Source organism: Rosa rugosa, chromosome 1, assembly GCF_958449725.1.
Source record: "Rosa rugosa chromosome 1, drRosRugo1.1, whole genome shotgun sequence".
NCBI classification, from domain to species: domain Eukaryota; kingdom Viridiplantae; phylum Streptophyta; class Magnoliopsida; order Rosales; family Rosaceae; genus Rosa; species Rosa rugosa.
Genome location: NC_084820.1, coordinates 56,846,707 through 56,870,169, shown reverse-complemented (window position 1 = coordinate 56,870,169; position 23,463 = coordinate 56,846,707). Strand labels below are relative to the sequence as shown.

The 23,463-nt window shown below is 39.3% G+C and overlaps 1 protein-coding gene, 1 non-coding gene and 1 pseudogene across 6 annotated transcripts; 2 read left to right on the top strand and 1 right to left on the bottom strand.

The window, feature by feature from the left end:
• The first annotated feature begins 387 nt into the window (after positions 1-387).
• On the top strand, positions 388-460 carry TRNAE-CUC (transfer RNA glutamic acid (anticodon CUC)). The gene has a single exon. It is a non-coding gene; the product is annotated as a tRNA-Glu (tRNA).
• A 1,578-nt stretch (positions 461-2,038) lies between these two features.
• On the top strand, positions 2,039-6,414 carry LOC133725604 (uncharacterized). Of its 5 annotated transcripts, none has more exons than XM_062152925.1 (5): positions 2,039-2,742; positions 3,029-3,646; positions 4,869-5,285; positions 5,446-5,648; positions 5,959-6,414. In XM_062152925.1, the coding sequence occupies exons 2-5, from the start codon at positions 3,226-3,228 to the stop codon at positions 6,199-6,201; spliced, it is 1,284 nt and encodes a 427-aa protein (XP_062008909.1). In that variant the 5' UTR covers positions 2,039-2,742; positions 3,029-3,225; the 3' UTR covers positions 6,202-6,414. The 5 variants fall into 5 exon arrangements, with proteins under 5 accessions (XP_062008909.1, XP_062008906.1, XP_062008908.1 ...); XM_062152922.1 differs by having other exon boundaries at positions 3,026-3,646; XM_062152924.1 differs by having other exon boundaries at positions 2,039-2,833.
• Positions 6,415-13,913: 7,499 nt separating this feature from the next.
• Positions 13,914-20,996, bottom strand: LOC133731203 (pyruvate decarboxylase 4-like; annotated as a pseudogene).
• Between the last annotated feature and the right edge of the window lie 2,467 nt (positions 20,997-23,463).

The window sequence follows — 23,463 nt, the reverse complement described above, 5'->3', positions numbered from 1 at the left end:
TAGTTTTGCCGAGTTTGGTTTGCACTCTTGTCTGCATAGAATTTTTCCTCACATTTGCTATCATAAGTTAAATTTAGCTACCACATTCGGTCAATCTATTAATTTAGGTAACATATCCATTACATCTCTAAAATGCTCTTTTTGTCACGAATTTTAACATAAAGGGCTAGAAACTTATATAGTACTCTAATTTGATTTGATGACATAAATGAAGACTTCTCATTTTCAAGTGAAAAACTTGGGAGGTAATGAACTCAATTGTGATTTCAACCTCAGTCAGAAACGGAACTCAGAATTGATTTTCAAGTACAAGTTTTATCGAACCTGATGTGTGGCATAGATTGCTGTACCCGATAATAACCAAAACTGCCGTTACAAGTCATCAAATCCGTTGTAGTCTAGTTGGTCAGGATATTCGGCTCTCACCCGAAAGACCCGGGTTCAAGTCCCGGCAACGGAAGTATCGTTTTTTCCCACCAAAATATATCTGACATTTTGATGGAAGCGGACTTTGGGAACAACTAGGGTCTCTTTCCCCTTCACTGAAAAGGGTAAAAGTACCTGCAACTGTGTGGTACCCCATTGTAAGGCCCAACCTTTTTGGTCAATGCCATCAACTCCATGATTTCAACACTTTTGCTCCCCTTTGTTTTTTTTCTCGTTGGAATCCAACTTTTCATTGAGTTACAACCTTCCCTTACTAGAACAATCACATCCACTTAGAGAAGACCAAGTGACCAAACTGTCCCTCTATAATTTCATCCAAAGCTTTTGGATCCTTCCCATTTGACTGAGAGCCAACTCTTTGCTTAGCACAGTGACTAACAACCTTCACCGTCTATAAGTCAGAGCATGAAAATCTCTTTCTTCTTTTTGTTTTTTTGTTTTTTTGTTTTTCTTTTTTGATGACAGAAACAAAACATGAAAATCTCTATTTATAAATGTGGTGCAACGTACATACATAACCACATTTAGCTTGCCATATTATATTTGTAAAACCCTATTTGTGAGATGAAAAATTCTATACAACCACTACTGTTTTCATATTTTTCATGAAATTATTACTAATATTGACCCTTAAAAAAAAGGGTAAGTACATATAGTCCGTAAACAGCTAACCATCGTATTGTAAAAATGGGATAGGTTCTAACAATATTCATTGGGGCCTTCAAAACCAAAATAAGTCACCCCTCAGAGAAATAAATGAATTCCAAAGATCTTAAGCAAATTCAAAGAGGATTTTGTAGTACGTTTATTCTAGATCCCAATAAACCCAATGCAAGAAAACTGCCGAACAACACACGCTAGACAATCTAGGGTGCAACACTCCACATCTTTGCCTAGTAGCACGACACTTGTACTGCTCTCTGACAGCTCTATTTTCACGGTTTAGGTTGCTTCAATTTAACTCATCGCTTTTGCTTTCTTTTCCTCTGGCTTTTGTGAGATGAAAATTTTCATACAACAGTTACTCTTTCAATCTCTTTCATGAAATTATAACTGACATTCAACTTTTATCAATTAAGATACGATGATTCTTGCCATGTAACTAATCTCATTCCACCAATCTTATGATATCATTGAGAATTAAACACGTGATCGATCTCCACAATGTTTTACAAGTGCAAGCGAATGACTTAACATACATCAATCGTTTAATATTTTCTGAGAGAATATTCAGTGCACCGACGTGCGTTTGTAACAACAGAAATGGATGATTAGATAACATCAAGTATAATTTTTTTCATTAAAAAAAAATTCTCTATAAACATCAATTCACTTGTCCATAAAAGAATTTTCAATCTTGTCAAAGGCTCAAAATGGAGAAGAAGATGAAGAATCTCATTCCCAAAGCTCTAGAAGGAGGACAGTTATGTAATTCCAGTTGGGCAAAGAACAAATCAAACCCACTTTTGCGCGGCTTTTTTAATTTTAGTTAGGACAATATTCTCTGTACGAGGACTGACAAGAGTGTCTCAGTCTTCTGTCTCACAGATACAAGTGCCCACTGTTTGTGTGTTTCTATAATAGAGTTTCGTGCCACTTCCCACTTCGAGAAAAATCCAACACCCAACACAATTGCTTTTATTAATAATCTGAAATTCTGAATCCCCCATACCCATTTTATTATTCAAATCTTTCATTACGTTTAATTGTATCACATTAAAAACCCAACCACAATCTGGTTTTATTGCTAAAATGGTGATCAGGATACTTATTGCTCACAGATGTAAAGCATTCACATTATTCCCAAACAGTTCCCTCCTCTCTTTCTCTCTCAGTCTCAGCCTTTGTTTCTCAGCACAGCTTGCTATTTGGTTGTAGGGTTTTTGGCTGCAACCCCAAATTTCTCTTCTTGATGAATTGAAATTTGGGGTTTTGAGGGGTTTCAGGTTGCTCACGGTGCATTTGGATCTTCTGGGTCTAAAAGTTTTCACCTTTTTCAAGTGATTTAGTTTCTGGGTCTTAAAGGGTTCACATTTTTCAGTATTGGGTTTCTTCTGGGACTTGTGGGGTTTATGGGTGTGGTTACTTTACAGTGAGGTGGGTTTCAGCTGTGGAATAGAGAAGAAAATCTTGTGAAACTGTTTTGGGGTGTTGATCAGTGTGTTGTGCTGCCTTGAGCTCTCAGGAGGTTCTGGTTTTTGGTGGCTTCTGGTTTAATGCTACGAAATGCTGGAGGAATTTGCTGAACTTTGAGAAGTTTTGTGGGTTCTGATCTCTCTGGAAGTTTTACTAAAGGTGATTTCTTGATCTGCTGTGAGTTGTATGAAAATCTTAGCTCCAGTACCTTGAGACTAATTTACTTTCATCATCTCTACACTGCTTTTAGGTAAGGTTTTTGAGTAGCAAAGTTTCTAGTTTTACTGTTCTGAGTTTCTGGGTTGTGTAAAATTCACTGTTTAAAAGCCAGGCTTGAATTTTTGGGTTCTTTGCTTAGATCTTGAGTATGCTTACAAGATTGTAGCTCAGAATGGATCTGAGAAACATGAAAGGCTAACCAATTTCTGGTGTTATTGTTCAGAAGTCAGTGCATATCTACTGGTAGGTCTTACAGATCATCCATATTGACCTTCGATCAGAAATGTGTTATTTCTGGAGCGTGTGTTCTAGGTAGGTCAAGTTACTAACTGTTCTGGTGTCAATTTGGGGTTTAAGGAGTTAATTGAGAAAGAAGCGTGGGGGTATATAAGACCAGCCTATTTGTTGAGGAAGTAGTTGATTATGGATTTCTTCAAAGTTAAGAAGTTTAGAAAAGCTCACAAACCAGACCCAGAAAATGAGTTAGAGGACAATCCTGTGCCAGAGGAACCAAAGGAGAATGGTGGTGATGAAAAAGGCAAGGCCGTTAATGTTGATCCTATAGCTGAAGCTGACGATGACGATGATGATTTCATAACAGAGGAAGTCAAGAGAAGGTTAAAAGAATTGCGAAGGAATAGTTTTATGGTATTGATCCCGGAAGAAGAGTCATGTGCTGAAGAGGAGGAGGAAGAAGAAGAGCAGGGAGAGACGAGCTCCAATGAGTGGAGGGATGTAGAAGCTGAGGGTCGGCAATGGTGGTGTGGCTTTGGTGCTGTATATGACAAATACTGTGAGAGGATGTTGTTCTTTGAACGGATGAGCACACAGCAGCTTAAGGAAGGTAAGTTTGGTAATTTTCGTAATTTTCAACTTTAAAGTTAACTGTAGGACCTTACTTTTCTTTGACTGCATTTGTTTAGAAAAGTATATCTGTGTACTGACCTGTACCTGAATGAAATACATTATGAAGTTCTCCTCAAGTAAAATAGAATAAGAAGATGAGGTTGTGTTTGCTTATTAAGCTATCTGGGAGGTTAAGACTTAAGAGCAAGTAAAGATAAGAGGATATATAGGCTCTACTTGTAAAAAGCAAAATGATCTGAGCATAGTTCTCTTTGAAATGGTTGGCAGAGAATTGAATTATTCAGTCAAATGTAGATATCTGAAAAATACTAGAAAATTGATTTAGTGATCTCTAGGTATATGTAACATGATCAAGATTCATTGTGTTTTGTTAATATTAGTTTCCTTACTGAGCCTAAAAATCAGTTGTACAGTTTGCTCAAAAAATTTATCTTATAATTTTATAAACTCCAACACTAGGCTAGTAATCTGTCATCTCGTAAACTGGTGACATACCAAAGTTCACTAGGTGGCATTTGTTATAATGCTCCAAACATATCTGGTTGAAATTTTATCAATATTGTTGCAATTTTTGCCTAGATGCATTCAGTACAGAATTTAAATATGATAAATTTGATGAACCATAAAAAAACTAAGATCTATCAAGGGGGAGATAAGATTTGGATCCTTTGAAATTTATTTTTATTATGAGATCTGCAATAGCTACAGCCTTTAGATACTTATAGCTAGTAAGAATTATTGGTGCAAGAAGTTCTTGATTACGCTAGAGTCCAGTGTAAGAATGATGGACACTTGTGATCAAATATGCTTAGAAAGGCTTTCCGTAATTAGTCAGAACCAATTAGATCAAAATATCATTTCACAAGGGTATAGGATGACAGCTGAACATGCCATTCTCAGAGAATGGTGCATTTATCCTTCAACTTTGTGCTGCTACTAAAGGAAGCAAGTAGTTTGCTATAAGTCTAGATCTTTTAAGTTTCTTTGATATCCATTCCTTTGGAGTATTCCCAGATTACTGCTCGATGCAGTGTACAGAAGTCACTAAACTCATATTTCTGAAGCTTTTTCATGTGTTTAGTTATGGCTAGTTAATTCCACACAAAATAATACTAATCACTTGCTGATTAAACATACATTAGTTATACCTTACTTCTTTGGTGTCCTGATAGATATGTAAGTCTAAATGACAAATAAAGGTTGTCTGACAGGCATCCAAACCCCTACAACTCCATCACCAAGATCTGCATCTAAGAAGCTTTCCTCTCCTTTTCGCTGTCTCTCTTTGAAGAAGATTGAAGAACCTAATGACGAGACTGAGCATCTCCAGCAGCCAGAGATGGACCCTTATCATGATATTGAGACATCATATGTAGCTCAAGTTTGCTTGTCTTGGGAGGCACTGCACTGTCAATACACTCAACTGAATCAGCTAATCTCATGCCAACCTGAAAATCCCACCTCCTACAACCACAGTGCTCAACAGTTTCAACAATTTCAGGTTTTATTACAAAGGTTTATTGAAAATGAACCTTTTGAGGAGGGTCTCAGGCCAGAAATTTATGCTCGCACGCAGAGAGTTCTGCCTAAACTACTCCGGGTCCCTAATATACAAGGTAGAGTTATTGTGACAAAAAAAAAAAAAAAGTCTAGGGTGATGAGAAGCTTATATGCATTTATTAGGATTTTGAGGTAATTTAAACTGCTGAAATTAAGACCTTTTCCGTGTGCTAGCAATTACCAAATATATATTATCTATTCTGTTTGACTGTTCAGGTCCAATTAATAAAGGGAAAGAAGAAGAAGAGTCAGATTCCATGATTCTTGCCCCTGATCTGATCAAGATTATTGAAACCTCAATCCTCACATTTCTACTTTTCCTGAAGATGGATAAGAAAAAAACAAGCGCTGGTCTTAGCTTATTTGGAAATCAAAACCATGCTACCCCACTTCAGCAGATTCAAACTTCACTGGATAAGGTGAGGTCCATGGATGTATCTTGTCTTTTGTCTTTCCAGAAAAAAGTCAGGAAACTCCTAGCTTGCTCATCAGAGGAACACAACTATTAAACAGTCTACTGGTCTTAATAAAAATGTTTACGTCTAGTTTCAAATTCGTTTTCTTTGTACTTGCTGAATTCAAGTCTTATACTTAATTGTTTTTCTTCTCTCAAACCTCTAGTAGGTGTTCACACAACTACGAGATACCATCTGCCTTTTTATATTTAAACAAAATCTGGCTTTTCAATGATTTTTATAACATTTTGAAATTTGTCTCTTTGTGCTGCAGAAATGGATGAAATTAAAGGAACTTCGTAAAAAGAGGAAAAGTTGGAAGAAGTCATGGCCGCAATCACAAGAAGATGTTCAGCTGTTGTTTAGCCTCACTGATGCAAAGGTTTTGTCAAGGGTTCTCCGGATGGGAAGAATTAGTAAAGAGCAGCTATTTTGGTGCGAGGAAAAGATGAAAAAGCTAGATTTGGTGGATGGCAAGTTGTGGAGAGACCCCTCTCCCACCCTTTTCCCTTGTTAATATCTGCCAGGAATGGTGACTAAGCAGCATTGATCTGTTTGATGGTAAACTGCAGATTTTAGCTCTTTCTCATATGTCTGTGTTTTCGTTTATGTGCTGCAAGGAATTTTATCCTCTGGCGACTAAATTTGCCAACTCTGTACACCTAGACTACTCTCTGTGTATGAATATTAAGAGGAATTTGCCTTTTGCCAGTAAGACTAGAAGAGTCCAGTTTCACATCTCACAAATAGCCCTTTAAATTCATTTTCTGCAATGACCTACAGTCTGCCTTTTTTGTGTCACTGATAAATTTTCTATACTGCCTCCCTTTACTTGAGTCACTGATAAAGTTCTTATATGCACTTCCTCTGATTGAGCTGTTCATGGAGCATTGCTGATGTGCTCTAATAAGAACATAGTGATCAAATTTGTATAGTATTGATCAAAGACGAGAAACATTTCGAGCTTTCAAAACATGGCATTAGTGTTGTATGATTTTGGCGCATTTGGTAGTCCCTCCAATAAACAAGTCATTCTCAAAAAAAAAAAAAAAAAAGGGATTTTGTCAATTTACCTCATTTTTAGGGATTTTTTTCCCACTTACCATATTAAGTTTTTTTTAATTCACCTTTACCTAAAACACTCTAAGGAAGTCTTTTCTAATTTTTTGTTTTTTAATTTTTTTTAAGACTATTTTACCCTCACCCCTTTGTTTAGGGGTAAAATAGTCTTGGGAGCGACTACGCTAAAAAATTTTATAGTCTTGAGAGAGAGAATGGAAAAGAGAGAAATCATAGGAGACTGCACCGGAGCCGTGTCGCCGGATACCGGCCAACTTTTGCCGGAATCCGGTCACCGGCCGCCACCACCGGACTTTTCTAAAAACCTCGCCGAATGTCCCCAAAGAGGTCGTCGGAGATCTCATAGGTCGTCAGAAATGTTTATTACCCCTCAATAGATCTTTATTGCCCCCCCAATAGAGGGGCAATAAACCTCTATTGCCCCCCAATAAAACTTTTAGTCGCCGAAATAGGAACTAATCTTCTTAAATTTAGACAAATAAAACTTTGATTAAAGAAAAAGAAAAGGAGATTACATCAATTCAAAACGTCTATTGCCCCCCAATAGAACTTTCAATTCAAAGTTCAGTTTGTTAAGGTTACTCATCCTGAAAGAGAACAAGAAATTAAGGTTAGTTTCAGAGCGTAAAAGACTACCACGAAAATCATATAAAATTTTTTAGCGTAGTCGCTCCCAAGAAATTATGAATTTCAGAGCGTAATCGCTTCTAAGAAATTAAGGATTTATGAGTATAGCCGCTTCCAAGAAATCCGATTCCAAGAGGTATTTGATTAGATCGGAACAATGATGTGTTTGTGGTCGATCATAACTTCTCAGCAAACTCTATGTTTGGAGGACTCTAAAAACTCCAAGCTTGGGGTGAGCACGAATCCCCACAGTTCGGCTTTTGGTCTCCCCTAGGAAGAAGAAAGAGGGTAGAAGAAAAGGAGTTTGCAAGTCCCAGAGAAAAGAAGAGAAAAACAATACAAAACTTCAAAAACGGGAACTAAAAGAGCCTTGAAAACATACCTCAAAAAGTGTCAAAAATTTGCTGGAAAAAGTCGCCGGAAAGTCGTCAGAAAAGTGACCAGAAAGTGGCTGGCTGCGGCCGAAGTTGGCTGGTGCTGCTTCTTCTTCTTCTCTCAGTGTGCCGCATGCCTCTTTTTTTCTTTTCTTTTCTTTCTTCTTTTCTTCTTTGCTGGGCCGCGCGGGCCTTCTTTCTTCTGGGCTGTGCCTCCTCCTCCTCTTTTTTTTTTTTGGATCTGACGGTTCAAGACGTGCAGCAGTTCCGGAGGCCGGTCCAGTCGCTTTATGGCCGGTTCTAAAGGATCTGGTTCCTGTTCCAGGAGTCTGGTGTCAGGGTGGTGATGGCGGCCAAGTTTGACTGTGGAAGGTGGTGTGGAAGCTTGTGAACTGTGCAGGGACCTTTTTCTCTTCTTGGGGAGGCCGGTTCAGTGCTCATCCGGCCGGTTCCCGCGGTTCCGCCACTGGTTTTGGACTCCTGGGATCAAGAGCTTCAAGGTGGGTGTCGGTGGTTGCTAGGGTTTGAAGGCTACAATTTTAGGGTTTCAGGGTTAGGGCTTCATGCTAATAACGTGTTTTAGGAAAGATGAATTGAGAGAGAATTGAGTTGTGCTTTTATTGATAATAGGGGTCTCTTTATATAGAGGATTACAAGCATAGAGATAGAGTTGTACAAGGAAACATAATCGTACATTGATTGGATATTTACTAAGATTCTCCGAGAATATGTCTAACATATACCCTATTTCAACTAAAGCAAGTAAGCTCGAGTTTGGGCCAGACACATATTCTGGATTTATTTGAACAATATAATATTTTTCTTTTTTGAGAATGAAACATGAAAAAATGTTAATTCTAGCCCTAAGATGTTTACATAGCCTAATGACAAATCTTTCCTAGACTTTGTACTATTGGATGTTAATTCTAGCCCTAAGATTTTTTGTCCTTTTCTATATACTAGTGGTCACTGTTGACAACTTCGCTTATATGTAAAATAGGAAAGATTTTTTTTTTCCTTTTACTTAATATGATACCGAAGATGTGTTCACATTAAGAAAAACAACGTTCTAAAAAGAAAAGAACAAATCAATGAGAAAAAAAAAAAAACTACTTTGCCTATATGTAAAATAGGAAAGATGTTTTTGTTCTTTTACTTAATATCAATAATATGTTATAGAATTGAAGTACAAGACGGAAATGAAAGCCATTACTTTAAAACCCATTCGTAGTCGGAGGAATGCCACATTAGGCTTCAGGGAGAAGTATGTTAAGAACTATCTAAAGATATGAAGCAGGGCAGGACTTGGAAGAGACAAAAAACCTGGTTAGGTATGGATTAACAAATATTGCTTTCCAAAATGCAGACACTAAGAGATCCACTAATCTAATTCACTTCTTTAGGGGAATAGCTCCCGAGTATAACAAACAAACAACCCGACAACACTTTTTTTTTTTAGAAATAGATAACTTCATTAAACTTATCCATGGCCAGAAGGCACGTACATCACATGTTGTTTCATACTAACCGTTCTAGACGGCACAAACTGCCAAACAAATGACAAGTGACCCTCATTGAAAAATACGCCCACTTATTGAAGTGCCTAACCAAATGAGTAAAACCCAAAACTATCTAAGTTTTTGCCTTAGCAACTCTACTCGCCTAGAGACCTCAATTGGTGTACGACTAGAGGAGCTAACTTACATAACACCAGACTCTAAACCAAAAGGTAGGCACAGAAGCAGGAACCCTAGAGTTTCCCCTTGCCCTTAGCTTTATGGCCAACCTCCTAAGCAGTAGTAGCAGAAGGATAGGTGAGGCTCAAAAGGGTCAATCCCACCTTGTTTTGAGACCAGGGACCCTTGTTCTTGCTTTTAAGCGGTCTGCCCAACCTCTTCTTCAGTGTCACCAGTGCGACATCATCCTCACCTTCAGCCAAATCAAGAGCTTCCGCATGGAGTGTGAGAAGCTTACCACCCAGAATGGTTTTGAATTTCTTAGGAAAAGGGACAGTTGCCTCTTGTCGACCTCTTTTCTTATAGGTCAAGGTTTGGTTCTTCCCAGCTTGCATGGCAGGAGTAGTAGTAAGATCTTGTGAACCCGTTTAAGAAGGTTCCACCGAGGACTACCCAGTGGTCTTTTCCTGCAATACAACCTCTTGATCCATACCTTTCATCTCTGACGTGGTGTGCACAATATCCTGAGGAGCAGCAATTCCACAAATTGAACGCTCTAGATGATGAATGACTGGCTTCTTTTTTAGCAAGGAAGAAGAAGGCATAGGTAGGTCTCGAGTAGTCTGAGCAGAGAAGGAGAAGGGGCCGCCAGAGGTAGAGGGGCCACCACCAAAATTCAAAACCCTAGGAGCAGAAACAGCCGCATTGGGCTCCTCACATTTAGCCCCAGAATGTGTAATCAATCCACACTGAGGACATCTCCCTTTGAGATGTGCAAACTGGAACTGCAAAATAGGCTCTATGCCTGGGGCCAGAAAAACCCTTCGCTCAAGAATAACCTGTTTGGAGATGTCATGAGAGAAGAAAATTCGAACTATACCTTTTCAAAACTCTCTCTTATTGTAGTCCAGATAACCACCCAGCAAGTTTCCAATGAGGATGAAATTATCAAGTTCCTCGTAGAGAGGAGGGATGTCAGAAACCCTAACCCACATCCTAACATGCTTCAGAGGGACTTCAGCGATGGGAAGAACACCATCATACTCCTCCAAACAGATTGGGGCTCTGTCAAAGCACCACACACTGCCCCTAAGCACCTTGTTCCGATCCCAAACCGAATAAAAGGAGAACAGGAACCGGTTGTCAGTCTTCTCTTGAATCCTGAAGTCCTTCTCCACCATCCACTTCTAGAAGAGATGTGATTTGAAAGAATTAGAGTAAATAGGTTTACGGGTGAGAGGTTTCCCCAGAAGAAAAGATTGAGAAGATGGATGAACAAGACCTTCTCCAATCTTCCCCTGATCCGGGGATTTACCCCCTCTAGCAAGAGCCAGAGAGGCCGCAAAACTGGCAGTGATGGCATCTATTGAAGCCATTGAGGAAGCGAAGAAGTGAAGGCGGCAAAAGTCGCCGACTAGATACCTAGGGTTTAGGGAGAGATCCGCTAGGTTTCGAGAGAAAATCTCGCTAGGATGTGCAATTATTGTGAGTTATATTTGTGAGTAATTTGCAGATCCACAACCCGGCAACACTTGATACAGGACTATGGAAGGAAAATATTATCCCATGGATGGAAAATCTCCAGGTTGTTTAAGGACATCTAATTTATGTGTCTGGCTCAAACTCTAAGTGACTTGTCCAAGTTGTAATAGGGTTAGTCTTACAGATATCTTCGGAGATATCCTAATTCTAATCATTGTACGATTCAGTTTTTTTGTAAGACTTATATTCTCTGCTTGTAATCCTCTATATAAAGAGGCCCATATTATCAATGAAAGCAAAAATCAATTCTCTCCCAATTTATGATTTCCTAAAACACGTTATTAGCACGAAGCCCTGACTCTGAAACCCTAAAATCGTAACCTTCAAACCCTAGCTACCTCCGTCGCACACCTTGAAGCCCTAAATCCCAGCAGTCCAAAACTGGCGGCGGAACCACCAGAAAAGCCCCGAACTGGCCATCGAAAAATCTGAACAGTCTGGTTAGCCTCACCAGCCCCCTCGCCCCCCCTGGCTGCAGGCCCATCGCTGACCCCTCAGTTAGCCTCGCCTCTGCGCAGCATCCCCGCACAGACCCCGCACGCCCTCGCCTGCTGACCCCTCAGTTAGCCTCGCCTTCGCACAGCCTGCACAGCATCCTCGCACAGACCCCTCATGCTCTCGCCTGCTGACCCCTCAGGTTAGCCTCGCTAGCCTCACACCTGCACAGCATCAGGACCCTTGCACAACAGCCTCACTGACCCCTTGGTGAGCCTAGCTACCAACAAGCATCAGAAACCATCGATGACTTCTTTGGCCACCAAAGATTTTTTTTCAGTGACTTTTCTGTGGTATATTTTTATAAAAGTTCCCGCTTTCAAATAATTTACTTTCCTTTCTTTTCTCGGGGACTTTCGACCTCCCTTCTTCTACCTTCCTCTTCTTCTCTTGTAGGGAGATCTAAGCCGAACTGTGGGGGTTCGTGCTATCTACAAGCTTGGAGCTTGTTGAGATTTCCAAACTTAGTGTTTGTTGAGAATATATGATCCTCCACATACACATCATTGTTTCGATCTACTCCAATACTTCTTGGAATCGAATTTCTTGGGAACTTTGTTTTCGTGGTCGAATTTCTTGGGAGCTTTGTTTTTGTGGTAGCCTTTTTGCTCCAAGACTAACCCATTTCTTGTTCTTTTTCAGGATGAGTAACCTGAACAAACTTGACTTTGCTACTGGCTCTAGATATCACAAGTGGATTCGTGATGTCTGGCAGCATCTCAAGGCCCATGGAATCCTGGAAACTATTCTCAAGCCTAATCAGGACGTGCTAACTGTTGAGCAAGCTCAAGCTTTGGAAGCAAATAAAGCAGCCTTGGAGGCAAATAAGGCGAAAGCCGTCATCCTAATGGCTTGACATATTAGGGCTGGGCTCGGGCCGGGCCGGGCCCGAAAATTAGTGAGACCGAGACCGAACCCGAAACTGTCGGTTCGGGCCGGTTCGGGTTTTTCGTAAACTGAAAACCGACAGAAACCGAACCTATTCGGGCCGGTTCGGTTTTCGGGCTTTTCGGGCCCAAAATTGAGTTTCCCATCTTTCAGTCCAGTAATATGCAAAATATCACAAAATTCAATAGGAGGCAAGGTTTGAACCCCTGACCTCCTACACGAAAGGCTCACTCCCAACCACCGGAGCAGGAGACTCTCTTGATATTATATGTGCAAAATTTATATTTATTCCATCCTTGGAAACTTTTCTTGGTGGTGGAGACAGCTTTTCTTGGTGGGAGACAACTTTTGTCCTTTCTTTTCTTTTCTTTTCTTTTCTTTCTTTGTCTCCTTTGCACCCGGTCCTTTCTCTTATTCTTGGTAGCTGCAGCAGCTTTTCTTTTCTTTAATGCTTGGGACAATGGGAAGTGAGGCAGCAACAACGTGGAGACAGAGATGAGGTGTGGTACTATAGAAGCTTTTAGTAAAAAAGTTGATAGGTGTGGAAATAAAAACAGACTGGGCATGGCTTTGCCTAAATACCAGAGAGAGTGAATCTAAGATATAAACTATCATGTCTGTTCCCATTTGAAACGAAAATCTGACCCCTCCTCTCCTCTTCTTCTTCTTCTTCTTGCAGATCGATGTGGGCAAAACGGCGAGCCCTCTCCTTTTCAGCTTCAATACTCCTTGTTGTGGCTATGAGCTAGGGAGCTGCCTTAGGCAGATTTGTAACGAGTTGGTGATTTGCAATTTTGCATATGCAGGTCCAGTCGACGATCCGGGTAGCTTCTTTGAGCGGGAGGAGGATTCTAGAAATCCAAGAGGTCGGCTTTGGTCTATGGAGGTTTAGGAGGAGGAGGAGTTGGCTTGGGAGGAGAGTGAGAGAGGCTGAGATGGTTTCACTGAGATGGAGGAGAAATCGGGTCTGGTCGGGCTTTCGGTCTCCAAATATTTGAAGCCCGAGACCGAACCGAAAATATACATTCGGGTCGGGCTTCGCACCGAACCGAGATTTTCCATACTAAAACCGAACCGAATCGGGCTTTTTTGCTCGGTCCGGGTCGGGTCTTCGGTCTTTCGGGTCCGGACGCCCACCCCTATGACATATGGATGATTCGCTCCAGTACGAGTATCTGAATGAAGAAAAACCTAGAAGGCTGTGGGTCTCACTCGAAGAGCGCTTTGGCAACATCCATGACTCCCTACTTCCTAGCTATCCTAGAAATGAGATGACATAATCTCCGCTTTTGTGATTTCAAATCAGTTCTTGACTAAAAACACTAATCTCAACCATTTATTGTTATATGATCTAATAGTCTAGAATCAGAGTATAATTTGAACTATAATTTAGGTGGTCATGAATCCACTCCCTTGTATAGGAGGTATTAATATTTTTTATATTTTAATAGCATTATGAGCAAAAAGAAAAGAAAATTAAGTGACCTAAAGAATAATAAAGTTACTATAAGTGGCCTTATGTGTTATTGACCCATATAAAAAATGTTCTAAGCACTCGGTGGGTGGCTACTGATAGCGGCAACCCTAGTCCCGAAGGCAAGTAGCTCTTCACACCTCAATGGTATCGTCCTTGTGAAGAATCACCTCAATGAAGCACAAACTATCCTTCTTGCTCCATTTGCCGTCTCTATTGCTTCAATCAATTCCTCTTCACACCGCACCTACGATAATAAAAAAATTTGATCCGTCATCGTTTACAATAAATAGTTCATGCATGAAGAATGTAACAATTTCCTACACTAGAATTGATTCGCTAATTAGTTAACTAAGTGGTGGATCACCTTGGCTGTCCAGCACTTGCCGTCCCCATTATGGATGGCATCAACTAATCCAGTGTAGTTCCAGTTCTTGATCACATTGTAAGGTCCATCATGGATCTCCACTTCAATGGTATATCCGCCATTGTTCATCAGAAAGATGATGTTTCTCTGCCCATTTCTCAGCATCGTTGACACATCTTGGGCAGTCATCTGGAAGACGGATAATAAAATTAGAGCACATCAATATACTTGTGCATACAGTTGTTCTTATTGCCTTCAATGCACATGTATAAATTGGGTGCTATAAAGAGAGAGAATGAGAAAAACTAAACCCACCTGGAAGCTCCCATCACCAACGAAAGCGATCACTTGCTTGGTAGGTGAGGCCTGAGTATAACCAAGAGTGGCTCCAACTGACCAACCAATCGATGCATACTGCACCTGGAACTCACACCTGGAAACCAATTTTCAAGCTTAAAACTACTCATAGACATAGAAACAAACCTCAACTTCACTACTAGAAAATGGTACTTAATTTTATTGTCATCTTTGAATGATAAGATATGGAGTTCATTGAACTTTCTAAAGAAGAAGAAATCATCTTCATTACTTACCGGCAACCTGGCGGCAATTTCAGTTTCACGCAATTAAACCACGTAGCTCCTGCGTCAGCAACCACAGTTGTTTGACTTGACAAAATCTTCTGGATGTGTTGGAACATAACGTTAACCCTCAAAGGCTCATTGGGAACAGACGTCCAAGGTTGCCCCTCCGGAACAAAGATCCTATTATAGTTCATATAGGCAGTGTCATTACGCTTCAACCTTTTTGCTAGAGCTTTGAGGAAATCCTTCATGAGAACAGACCCGAATTCATGCTTGTTTGCTATTATAATGAGGTCGGGCTTCACGATGATGGATTTACTTTTATTGAGAAGGAGTGAATTCCCGATAGAGGTGAGGTCGTCAAAAATTGGTCCAGCAAATAAGTATGCATCTGCGGACTCAACTATCTCCGAACAAAAGGCGGTACTTGCAACACCCCAGTATGTACCAATAAATCGGGGGTGATTCTCTGGCACAAGCCCCTTTGCTGCTGGAAAAACAGCCGTGGCATAACCAGAATCATCAGCCAGTTTAACAAAGGCATCGCCAGCTTTTGCAACCCGGAGTTCAGGACCACCTACCATAACTGGTTTCACTGCCTTGTTCAAGAACTCTGCTGCTACCTCCACTGCAGCATCTAAGGCCATCCGATTACTTAATCTGTATATGATAGAGTATATAAGAATAAGAACATCTTAGAAGTCTAGAGCTAGCGTATGACTTGATCAAATTTAGAGATTTCTGGTTGTGAAAAAGTATAAATAGTTGTTTAGTGTGCCTTAGAAGCATCTGCAGGCCTACTTGAGAGTTCACACACATAAGTTTTTGTTTTACGATTATAAGTTTTGATCTATATCATAAGCATTTTACTAATGAAAATTTCAAGTAGATGGGAAGGTCCAAAAGTAATTACCTGGGATGCAATGTAATTGGAATAGGCTCACGGCTAAAGCTAGGATGAGGAATCCCAACCAAGTTACAACTTATGCTGATATAAACTGGCTTGCTTTCTCTCAAGGCTGTTGAAATTGCTGTATCGATCTTTTGATGTGCATCTTCAAGATTGTTTATGACAGCCTAATAATTAAGCCTACATACAAATCTGATTATTACAAACTCCCAAAAAAATTGCAAAAGTGAATGCTTCAAAACCTCACAGTTGTTCATGTGCATGCGTTCTTTATCTATAAATAGGGCTGGGAATCTGTAACCGAAATATTGACGCCGAAACCGACCGAACCGGTACCGATACCGATTAGCTAGGTTTTTTTTTTTTTGGAGTGCTGAACCGAAACCGTACCGAATATATTGGGCTCGGGTCGGGATCAGATTGGACTTTTTTCATACCGTTAAGTTACCTACCCGGCCCGTTAGATTGCTACAAATCAATGCAGGGCTGTAGCTTGCGTCATTTGACATTTCAACCTGAAAAAAACGCCTCATTCGTTTGTTGCAGCCTCCACCATGATTCCATTTCCGATAATTCTCCAGCAGCCAAATCGAAGACAACTAGACGAGTGCCACGGTTGCAAACTTGGATGACATGCTGATTTGGCGAGAACGTCGTCGAGAAGAAGAGAGACGGAATCGGAAGCGCGGCCGAAGCGGAGGACGAGGACCTTGTCGATGGTGGATCTGATGATCGAATCCAGTTAATCCACCTCTTGCTTCTTCGTCAATGTCGTCAATAGGTAACTCATGATTCTTCAATTTGAGCGGGAGACCAAAATAACGCAGTGGCAGAGAAGCAATTGAATATCACAAAGAAATATTTAAAGAGAGAGGAGGAGATTAAGAGGGAGTGAGGAGCTGCGAGGGAGAAAAGTAGACAAATCGAAGTTGAAGTCAAGAACTCAAGAAGTTGAAGGTCCGATTTCAACTAGACAAATGTCTTTTGCCTTTATTTGTCAAAGACTCAAAGCTAGTCATTGTTAATAGTTTATGACTTTATGTCTTTATGCCTCTGTGAATTATGAGTGTATACATCTTTACTTTCTATCATGATGAAGTAGGACTTCATTGCTTTGGTCAGTTGTGCATTGCTTTGAAAGTTGAAACTTCACAGAATTTTGAAAGCAGAGCTGGTGCACCAAACTGTACCGAATGGTACCGAACCGATCGGTTTCGGGACGGTTCGGTTTTGATAGGCAATTTAACGAGTACCGAGCCGTACCGAACCGACTCAAAAAACCAGTTTCGGCTTCAGTATACCTTCTTTACTGACCCGTACCGAGCCGATCGCAGCTTTATCTATAAACCTCATCGACTGTTAGTGACTGGCCCAATTATTCCAAAGAGACAATTTAAGTCATCTAATTGTATTCAAGATTTGCATGCATGTGCATGAGTCATTAACTGTTGGATTTCTAGAAGTGAAAATTGAAGTCATCTAATTATATTCGGGAATTGCATGCAGACACAAGTTACTGTTAAACAGCAACAAACGTGGCCCGTGACCCACCATTGTACTGATACTGTCTCAACTTAACCACCTGTTAAGTGTTGGGTTTTAATCACAAAAGGCCTCGGTACAATTGGGTAAGAGCCACCCACTTATAAGTTATATTTTATTTGTCACTTTTCTAATGTGGGATCTTTCCTCTCCAACACGCCTCCTCACGTGCAACCTAGTTCTAGGTCTACACGTGAAATTAATTAACAATCTAATTCCCACATTGGAAATTGGGACACAAATCTCATATAAGAGACTTGATCAATATAACAATCCAAGGTCCACATCGGACACTTGGTAACAATCTAATCGGAAGATAAACCCAAATTCGGGCCCATGACAATTGGAGATGAAATTGAAGAGGGATCCGCTCTGATATCATGTTAAACAGCGACAAGCGTGGCCCGTGACCCACCATTGTACAGATATTATCCCAACTTAACCACCTGTTAGGTTGGGTTTTAATCACAAAAGGCCTCGATCGGTACAATTGGGTAAGAGCTACCCACTTATAAGTTATATTTTATTTGTCACTTTTCTAATGTGAGATCTTTACTCTCCAACAGTTACAGAACATTATACTCTATATTATACATCAAACAACTGAGCGAGTTTTCACTACTAGAAATATGACTTAAGGCCACAGCAACATTGGCTACGGTAACCCACAAATCTGCTACTGTTCACCAAATATGACTTAAGGCCACTAAAGAATATTTGGTGAATAACAAATATTTGCCATCGTCACCTTCCGTCCAACGGCAAGTGACAGGAACAAAATAGTGGCTGTGGCCTTGGGCTTGATTTCTAGTAGTGTTTATATAGTGATCACTATGTAAAATAAACTTGTGGTTTCCTTGTTAAACCACCAAAACTTCTACCATACATGTGTATACGTATGTCATGCACACATGTATCCAACGGTAGTGGCGGATCCAGAAATTTTCTCAGGTAAGGTAAGATTATTAATGGACTTCTTTTCAATTGGTTTTCAAAGAAATTTTTTTATATTTTAATTGGAGTTATAATCTCTTAAATATGTAGCAGTTACATACATGAAAATTGGAGCACAAAATAGATATCACTTACTAAAGCAAAATTATGAAAAAGAAAAATTATCAAGGGGCAAAGAGAGAAGCATAGTATGTAGTTTATAAAAGCATAAATATTATGTCATCTTAAAAAGAAAAATGTTTAAACAAAAAATATTTAAAAAAATACTCAATACTCTGAACCTAGTGTAGAATAGTGATGATGATGCCACGTGTGCTATATTATATCTTTGACAAGTATTATCTATAGGGAGCTTCTATTCATACCTCCAAAATTGGTATTTGTACCTCTCTCTTTTTCCAAATTATAGTTGACTTTATCAACTCATGTCAAATTACCAATAAAGACACAAAAGAGGGGAAAAAAATAAAACTTTTTTTTTTATATAATTTTTTTTAACCCCACCCCTCCCCTCCCCTCCCATGATGTCAGTGAGGTCTGAAATTGTGACATCCACGATATCGGTTATTCTAGATAACCAATAGGTCACACCTCATAGACAAAAAAAAAAAAAAAGTCTCTTCTTACCTTTACAAACAATATGTTTCGATAAGGCAATTCGCAAAATTCTGAGCTGTGCATTGCCTATTATATTGCTGCTTGCGCTTTTTTTCCAACTCGAAGCAATTAGTAAATATGTGTCTCTCTCCAAACTAAGGAGCATTATGTTGGACCGGCTTTGGAACACAATGACCACTTTCAGTACGGGCATCTGTACCGACTGTACGTAAATCATAATTAAGTGATGAAAACTTTGTATCCAAAAACTCAGTTTAATTAAAAATTTTGAGAATTGGGAGTAATATCTAAACATCTCAGACATCAGTATACCAATGTGCTTCTATATTCAATTGATTTAATGAAAAATACTGTATTGACTACCAACTAGAGATTTTTTTTTTGTGCAGCTTAATTGTATGAAGGATAAAATAGGATTGTGAAATCTTCAAAAATTGAATGAGGTTCGACTGCTGATTTTGGAGGTATGAATAGAACGTAAAAGAAGAAGTTTTTATTGATTTTATTGGACGATGGGCGTTGTGGGAAAATTAAGGGAGGTCTAGATAGCAATTTGGTTATCTATAAAAGTAAGTTGGAGGTCTATTAAGTTGGGAGGTCCAAATGCCAACTTTGGAGGTATGAATAGAAGCTCCTTATCTATACTATATTAAAAGAAGTGGGCTTGCTCACCATAAATGAATTCTTTTACTTTTATATCTATATTATTATTAAGAGAAGAGGTGGTAAGGCTTTGGTCTCATATATAAGAGGTCAGGAGTTCGAGCCCCATCAAGGGTGGGAATGGGGTGGGGTTTAAAAAAAAAAAAAAAAAAAAAAGAGAAGAGGCTTTGTTAGTCAAAATCTAAAATTTTGACAGAATTGACTCTAGGTGATTAATAAACTTTGAGAATGAATTAAATCACAAGGATACAAAATGTATTTTTATTAAAAAAAATTAAAACAAAATACCCACAACCCACTTTTCTCTCTACCATTTTCTTTTCTCTGCAATAACCAACCCTTTTCTTTTTTATTTTCTAAAAAAAAATAATAATAATAATAACTTGCACATGCAGAACATGTGTGGATAAATGTTAGTATCTTTCTAATTGTCAGAAATAAAAAAGTCAAAACCTAAATAAATAATTAATAAGAAAATTTATTATTTTCATAAATCAACTACCCACTTCTAGACGGGTGACCACCCACTTCTCCACACCAATAGGGTGTGACAAGTTTCTAGTGTTATTTATATTTAATTGTATTTAGATCTAGTTATGACACTTATCCCTAATTAAAGATTTCAAGCTACCAGGCGGCGTTTTTATTGGAGAGAAGAAACAGAAAGGACCTGCAGGGTATTGTTCCCAAACCTCTTGCCCTCTCCTTCATAAAATTTTGCAGAACCCAGAACCCTAGCTAAGACCAAAGAGAATTCCATAGCTTATCTAAAATTTCGAGGTTAGGCAGCTGCCTAGACTCGACCCCCCTAAATCCACTCTTGTTCAACGGTGTCTCAGCCCCTACAATGAACAATAAAAAACCCTGCAATGCCTACACACTCATTGCGTGCATGACAAGAATAGTAGACAATCCTCCTAAAATCACAACGTCCTCTTTTTGGTAAGAAGACTAGGACGTATTTAGAACTAACGGTTGCAATTCCATGCACGGTTTTAGTTAACATGCAGTACTAACTTGATAGCAAGTGACGGTCTGAAAGCACCTTAGCTCTTGGCTGAAATCAGGTAGCCCGATAGTATGGTGAAGAATATTGTTAGTCGACTTGGCTCCATAGTCATTGGAATTCGGTCCTCCAACTATACAAATCACCGGCAAGTTCTCACTGTACGCCCCGGCTATGGCATTCAGCAAACTGAGTCCGCCGACGGTGAAAGTAACGACACACGCGCCGACGCCGCAGGAGCGCGCGTAGCCATCAGCAACATACCCGGCGTTGAGCTCATTGCAGCACCCAATATTGGTTAGCCTGGGCTCGGCAATGAGATGATCTAAAAGGACCAAGTTAGAGTCACCGGGAACAGAGAACACGTCCGCCACACCGATTTGGACGAGTCGCCGAGCTAGGTATCCACCTAGTGTGACCGGGAGAGTGGAGGAGGAGTAAGCCACGCGGACGTCACTGCTTGTTATAACTTTGGACGCTTCTAGCTCTCCATTTCCAATCTTGGTGTCCATGGATGATATACTAGGAACATATTTGGAAGTAACAGTCATACATCGAGGTTTGAATGAAATGGAATTTGGGGTTTGATAAAAGAAGGTCTTCGGTTTATGCTTTTGTTGTTGTTGAGAAATGGATTTGATGGCGTTTTGGAATATAAGTGCAGAAGACACCATTTTTACGTCTATCCTGATCTCGGAGGCACTTGTAAATGGAGCCTACAGTGAGTGATGAAAAATTTGATCAAAGAGGATGCGATTGGGAGGGTTTTATATATAAAAAAGCGTCCCAATCACGAATGTCGTATTTTGGACATAAAAAGAAAAAAAAACTCTAGTCACGTTTGGTGAGCTTAACTGTATTACTTAAGTATAAAAAGTGGGATTGTAGCTTAACTGTATTAATACATAAAGTGAAAATGCAGTTTCCTTGATTAACATGGAATTGGAGTGTAACAGAAAGAAAAAAAGAGTGGGATTGTGTAACACGCCTATTTGCACCTCATCAAATCGAGTACATTACAGTGCCGTGTATCCTTAGAACTTAAGCTAAGATTTTCTTAACTCAAATCCTAAGAACTTGTAAGGCTAAAGAAGAAATTAAAGCTTATTTGTAACGTAAATTGCAAAATTCAAATGCATAAATGTTTATCGAAAATGAGGTAAAAAACAACAAACCATTAGAAATTCTACAAGTAATTTCAAAACAATTATCAAATATTAGTCCGGTTCAGGACCACAGTCCGAAGAATTTACAAGTGATATTATTTATGGACAAATCAAAACTCCACAAGGAAGATATGCAAGAGTAAGGGGAATAGAAAACCTGTCAAACGGAACAAATTCCATACTTGACACAATTTGAAGTAAAAGGTAATTAAGCCACACTCAGCATCATCCAGTTGTCCCGTCTTCGTACACAGTACCTGCATCTACAAACTGATGTAGGGGTGTAGGAGTGAGCTTTTGTCCTCGCTGCTCAATAAGACTCTACCCCAGGTAGGTATGAAAATAATTAAACAATGGTGCCGGCATTGTAAGTGAAAAACGATGCATATATATTATAAAATATTTTGAACCACAAATCATAGTTTGTTTATAAAAATATAGTAGGGCCCAGAAGAATGAAACAGGCTTAATGACCGATCGCTATGCCAACTACAACCTTACCACGATTAAAATAGTTTACACCGGTAAGGAGTAGCGAGAGTGTCCACTTACGCCGTATCACCTAAAAGCAAAGGATGTCAGACACTCTTCAGTCCATACAGCCCCTCCTGAGGTTTAGGGGATCGAAGACCAAGGAAGTCGCTATGCTCCTCTCACTCTCAGGTCATCAAACAATATCTCATAGAAAAATCGAAAACACATATTTCATGCATCAATAATTTGATTAATTTCTATAAAGTACATGCATAAAAGTTACTAACTGAGGCGAGTCCAAAATCTCCTACCTAGACTATCGTAGCTTTGATTCCATTCGCTCTTCTAGGCCAACACCACAATCTTTCATGTTTCGGGTAACTGGAGTTCCTAAGTCCGACAACAATTCATTATCATTTGAATATTTGAAATTGACGACACTAATATGATCATACCAATTTCACTTTACCAAGATATTCGGATAGACATTTTTCCTAAACTTTCGAGGCTCCAATGTATCACATACATGTCCAAATTTACTATGGATCACCCATATTCAAATTAAAATTCGATCAAATTCATGATTAGATACCAACCCAGAAAGGCAACCAAATCAAATATCTTTACAATTGGTTTGGTCCATAAATATCAATTAACCTCATACTTATCTTGGAAAACACTTAACAGTACGTCAAGTTCTTAGCTTTATAATCATTTCTATATATTCAGTGCACTCCCAACATTCACAGATGTCAAGAAACCCAAATCCTTTAATTGTATGTAAACGTCATGGTTATCGATAAATTACAGAATTCAGAAGCCCATCACTAGCACAAAGCTTCACCAAGGTCAATTATACCTTGTAATTGTTCAATACCGATTAATAATCTGTATGCCCAGATTTCTACTTGTAGCTTCTAATCACAAACAACTTGTAATCATTAATTGACTCAAAACTGCAGCCACTTAATGTGCAAGGTAATATGAGTTTTGACAATTTCTTTCTTTAATTTCCAACTATCAAACCACAACCGCAGCTTTGCAACTAATAATGCTAATCTCACTGTCCACAATTTGTTCCCAAACAAATATCACTTTTCCTCCTCAATCACGTTACTACTTTTCTTAAATTTAACTTAAATATAGGATTACATACAAACTCCAACTTACCATGAATACTTCTTCCATTGCAATTGTTGTTCTTAGCCCACTGAGGTTCTGCATCCTTTATACATTTCGCCATCACTCCCGTTCTAAAACCACAAGACAAGTTTCAGAACCAAACTTAATTAACACAACGCAATAGAACCAATTTGAGTAATTCCTTACCTTCACCGTG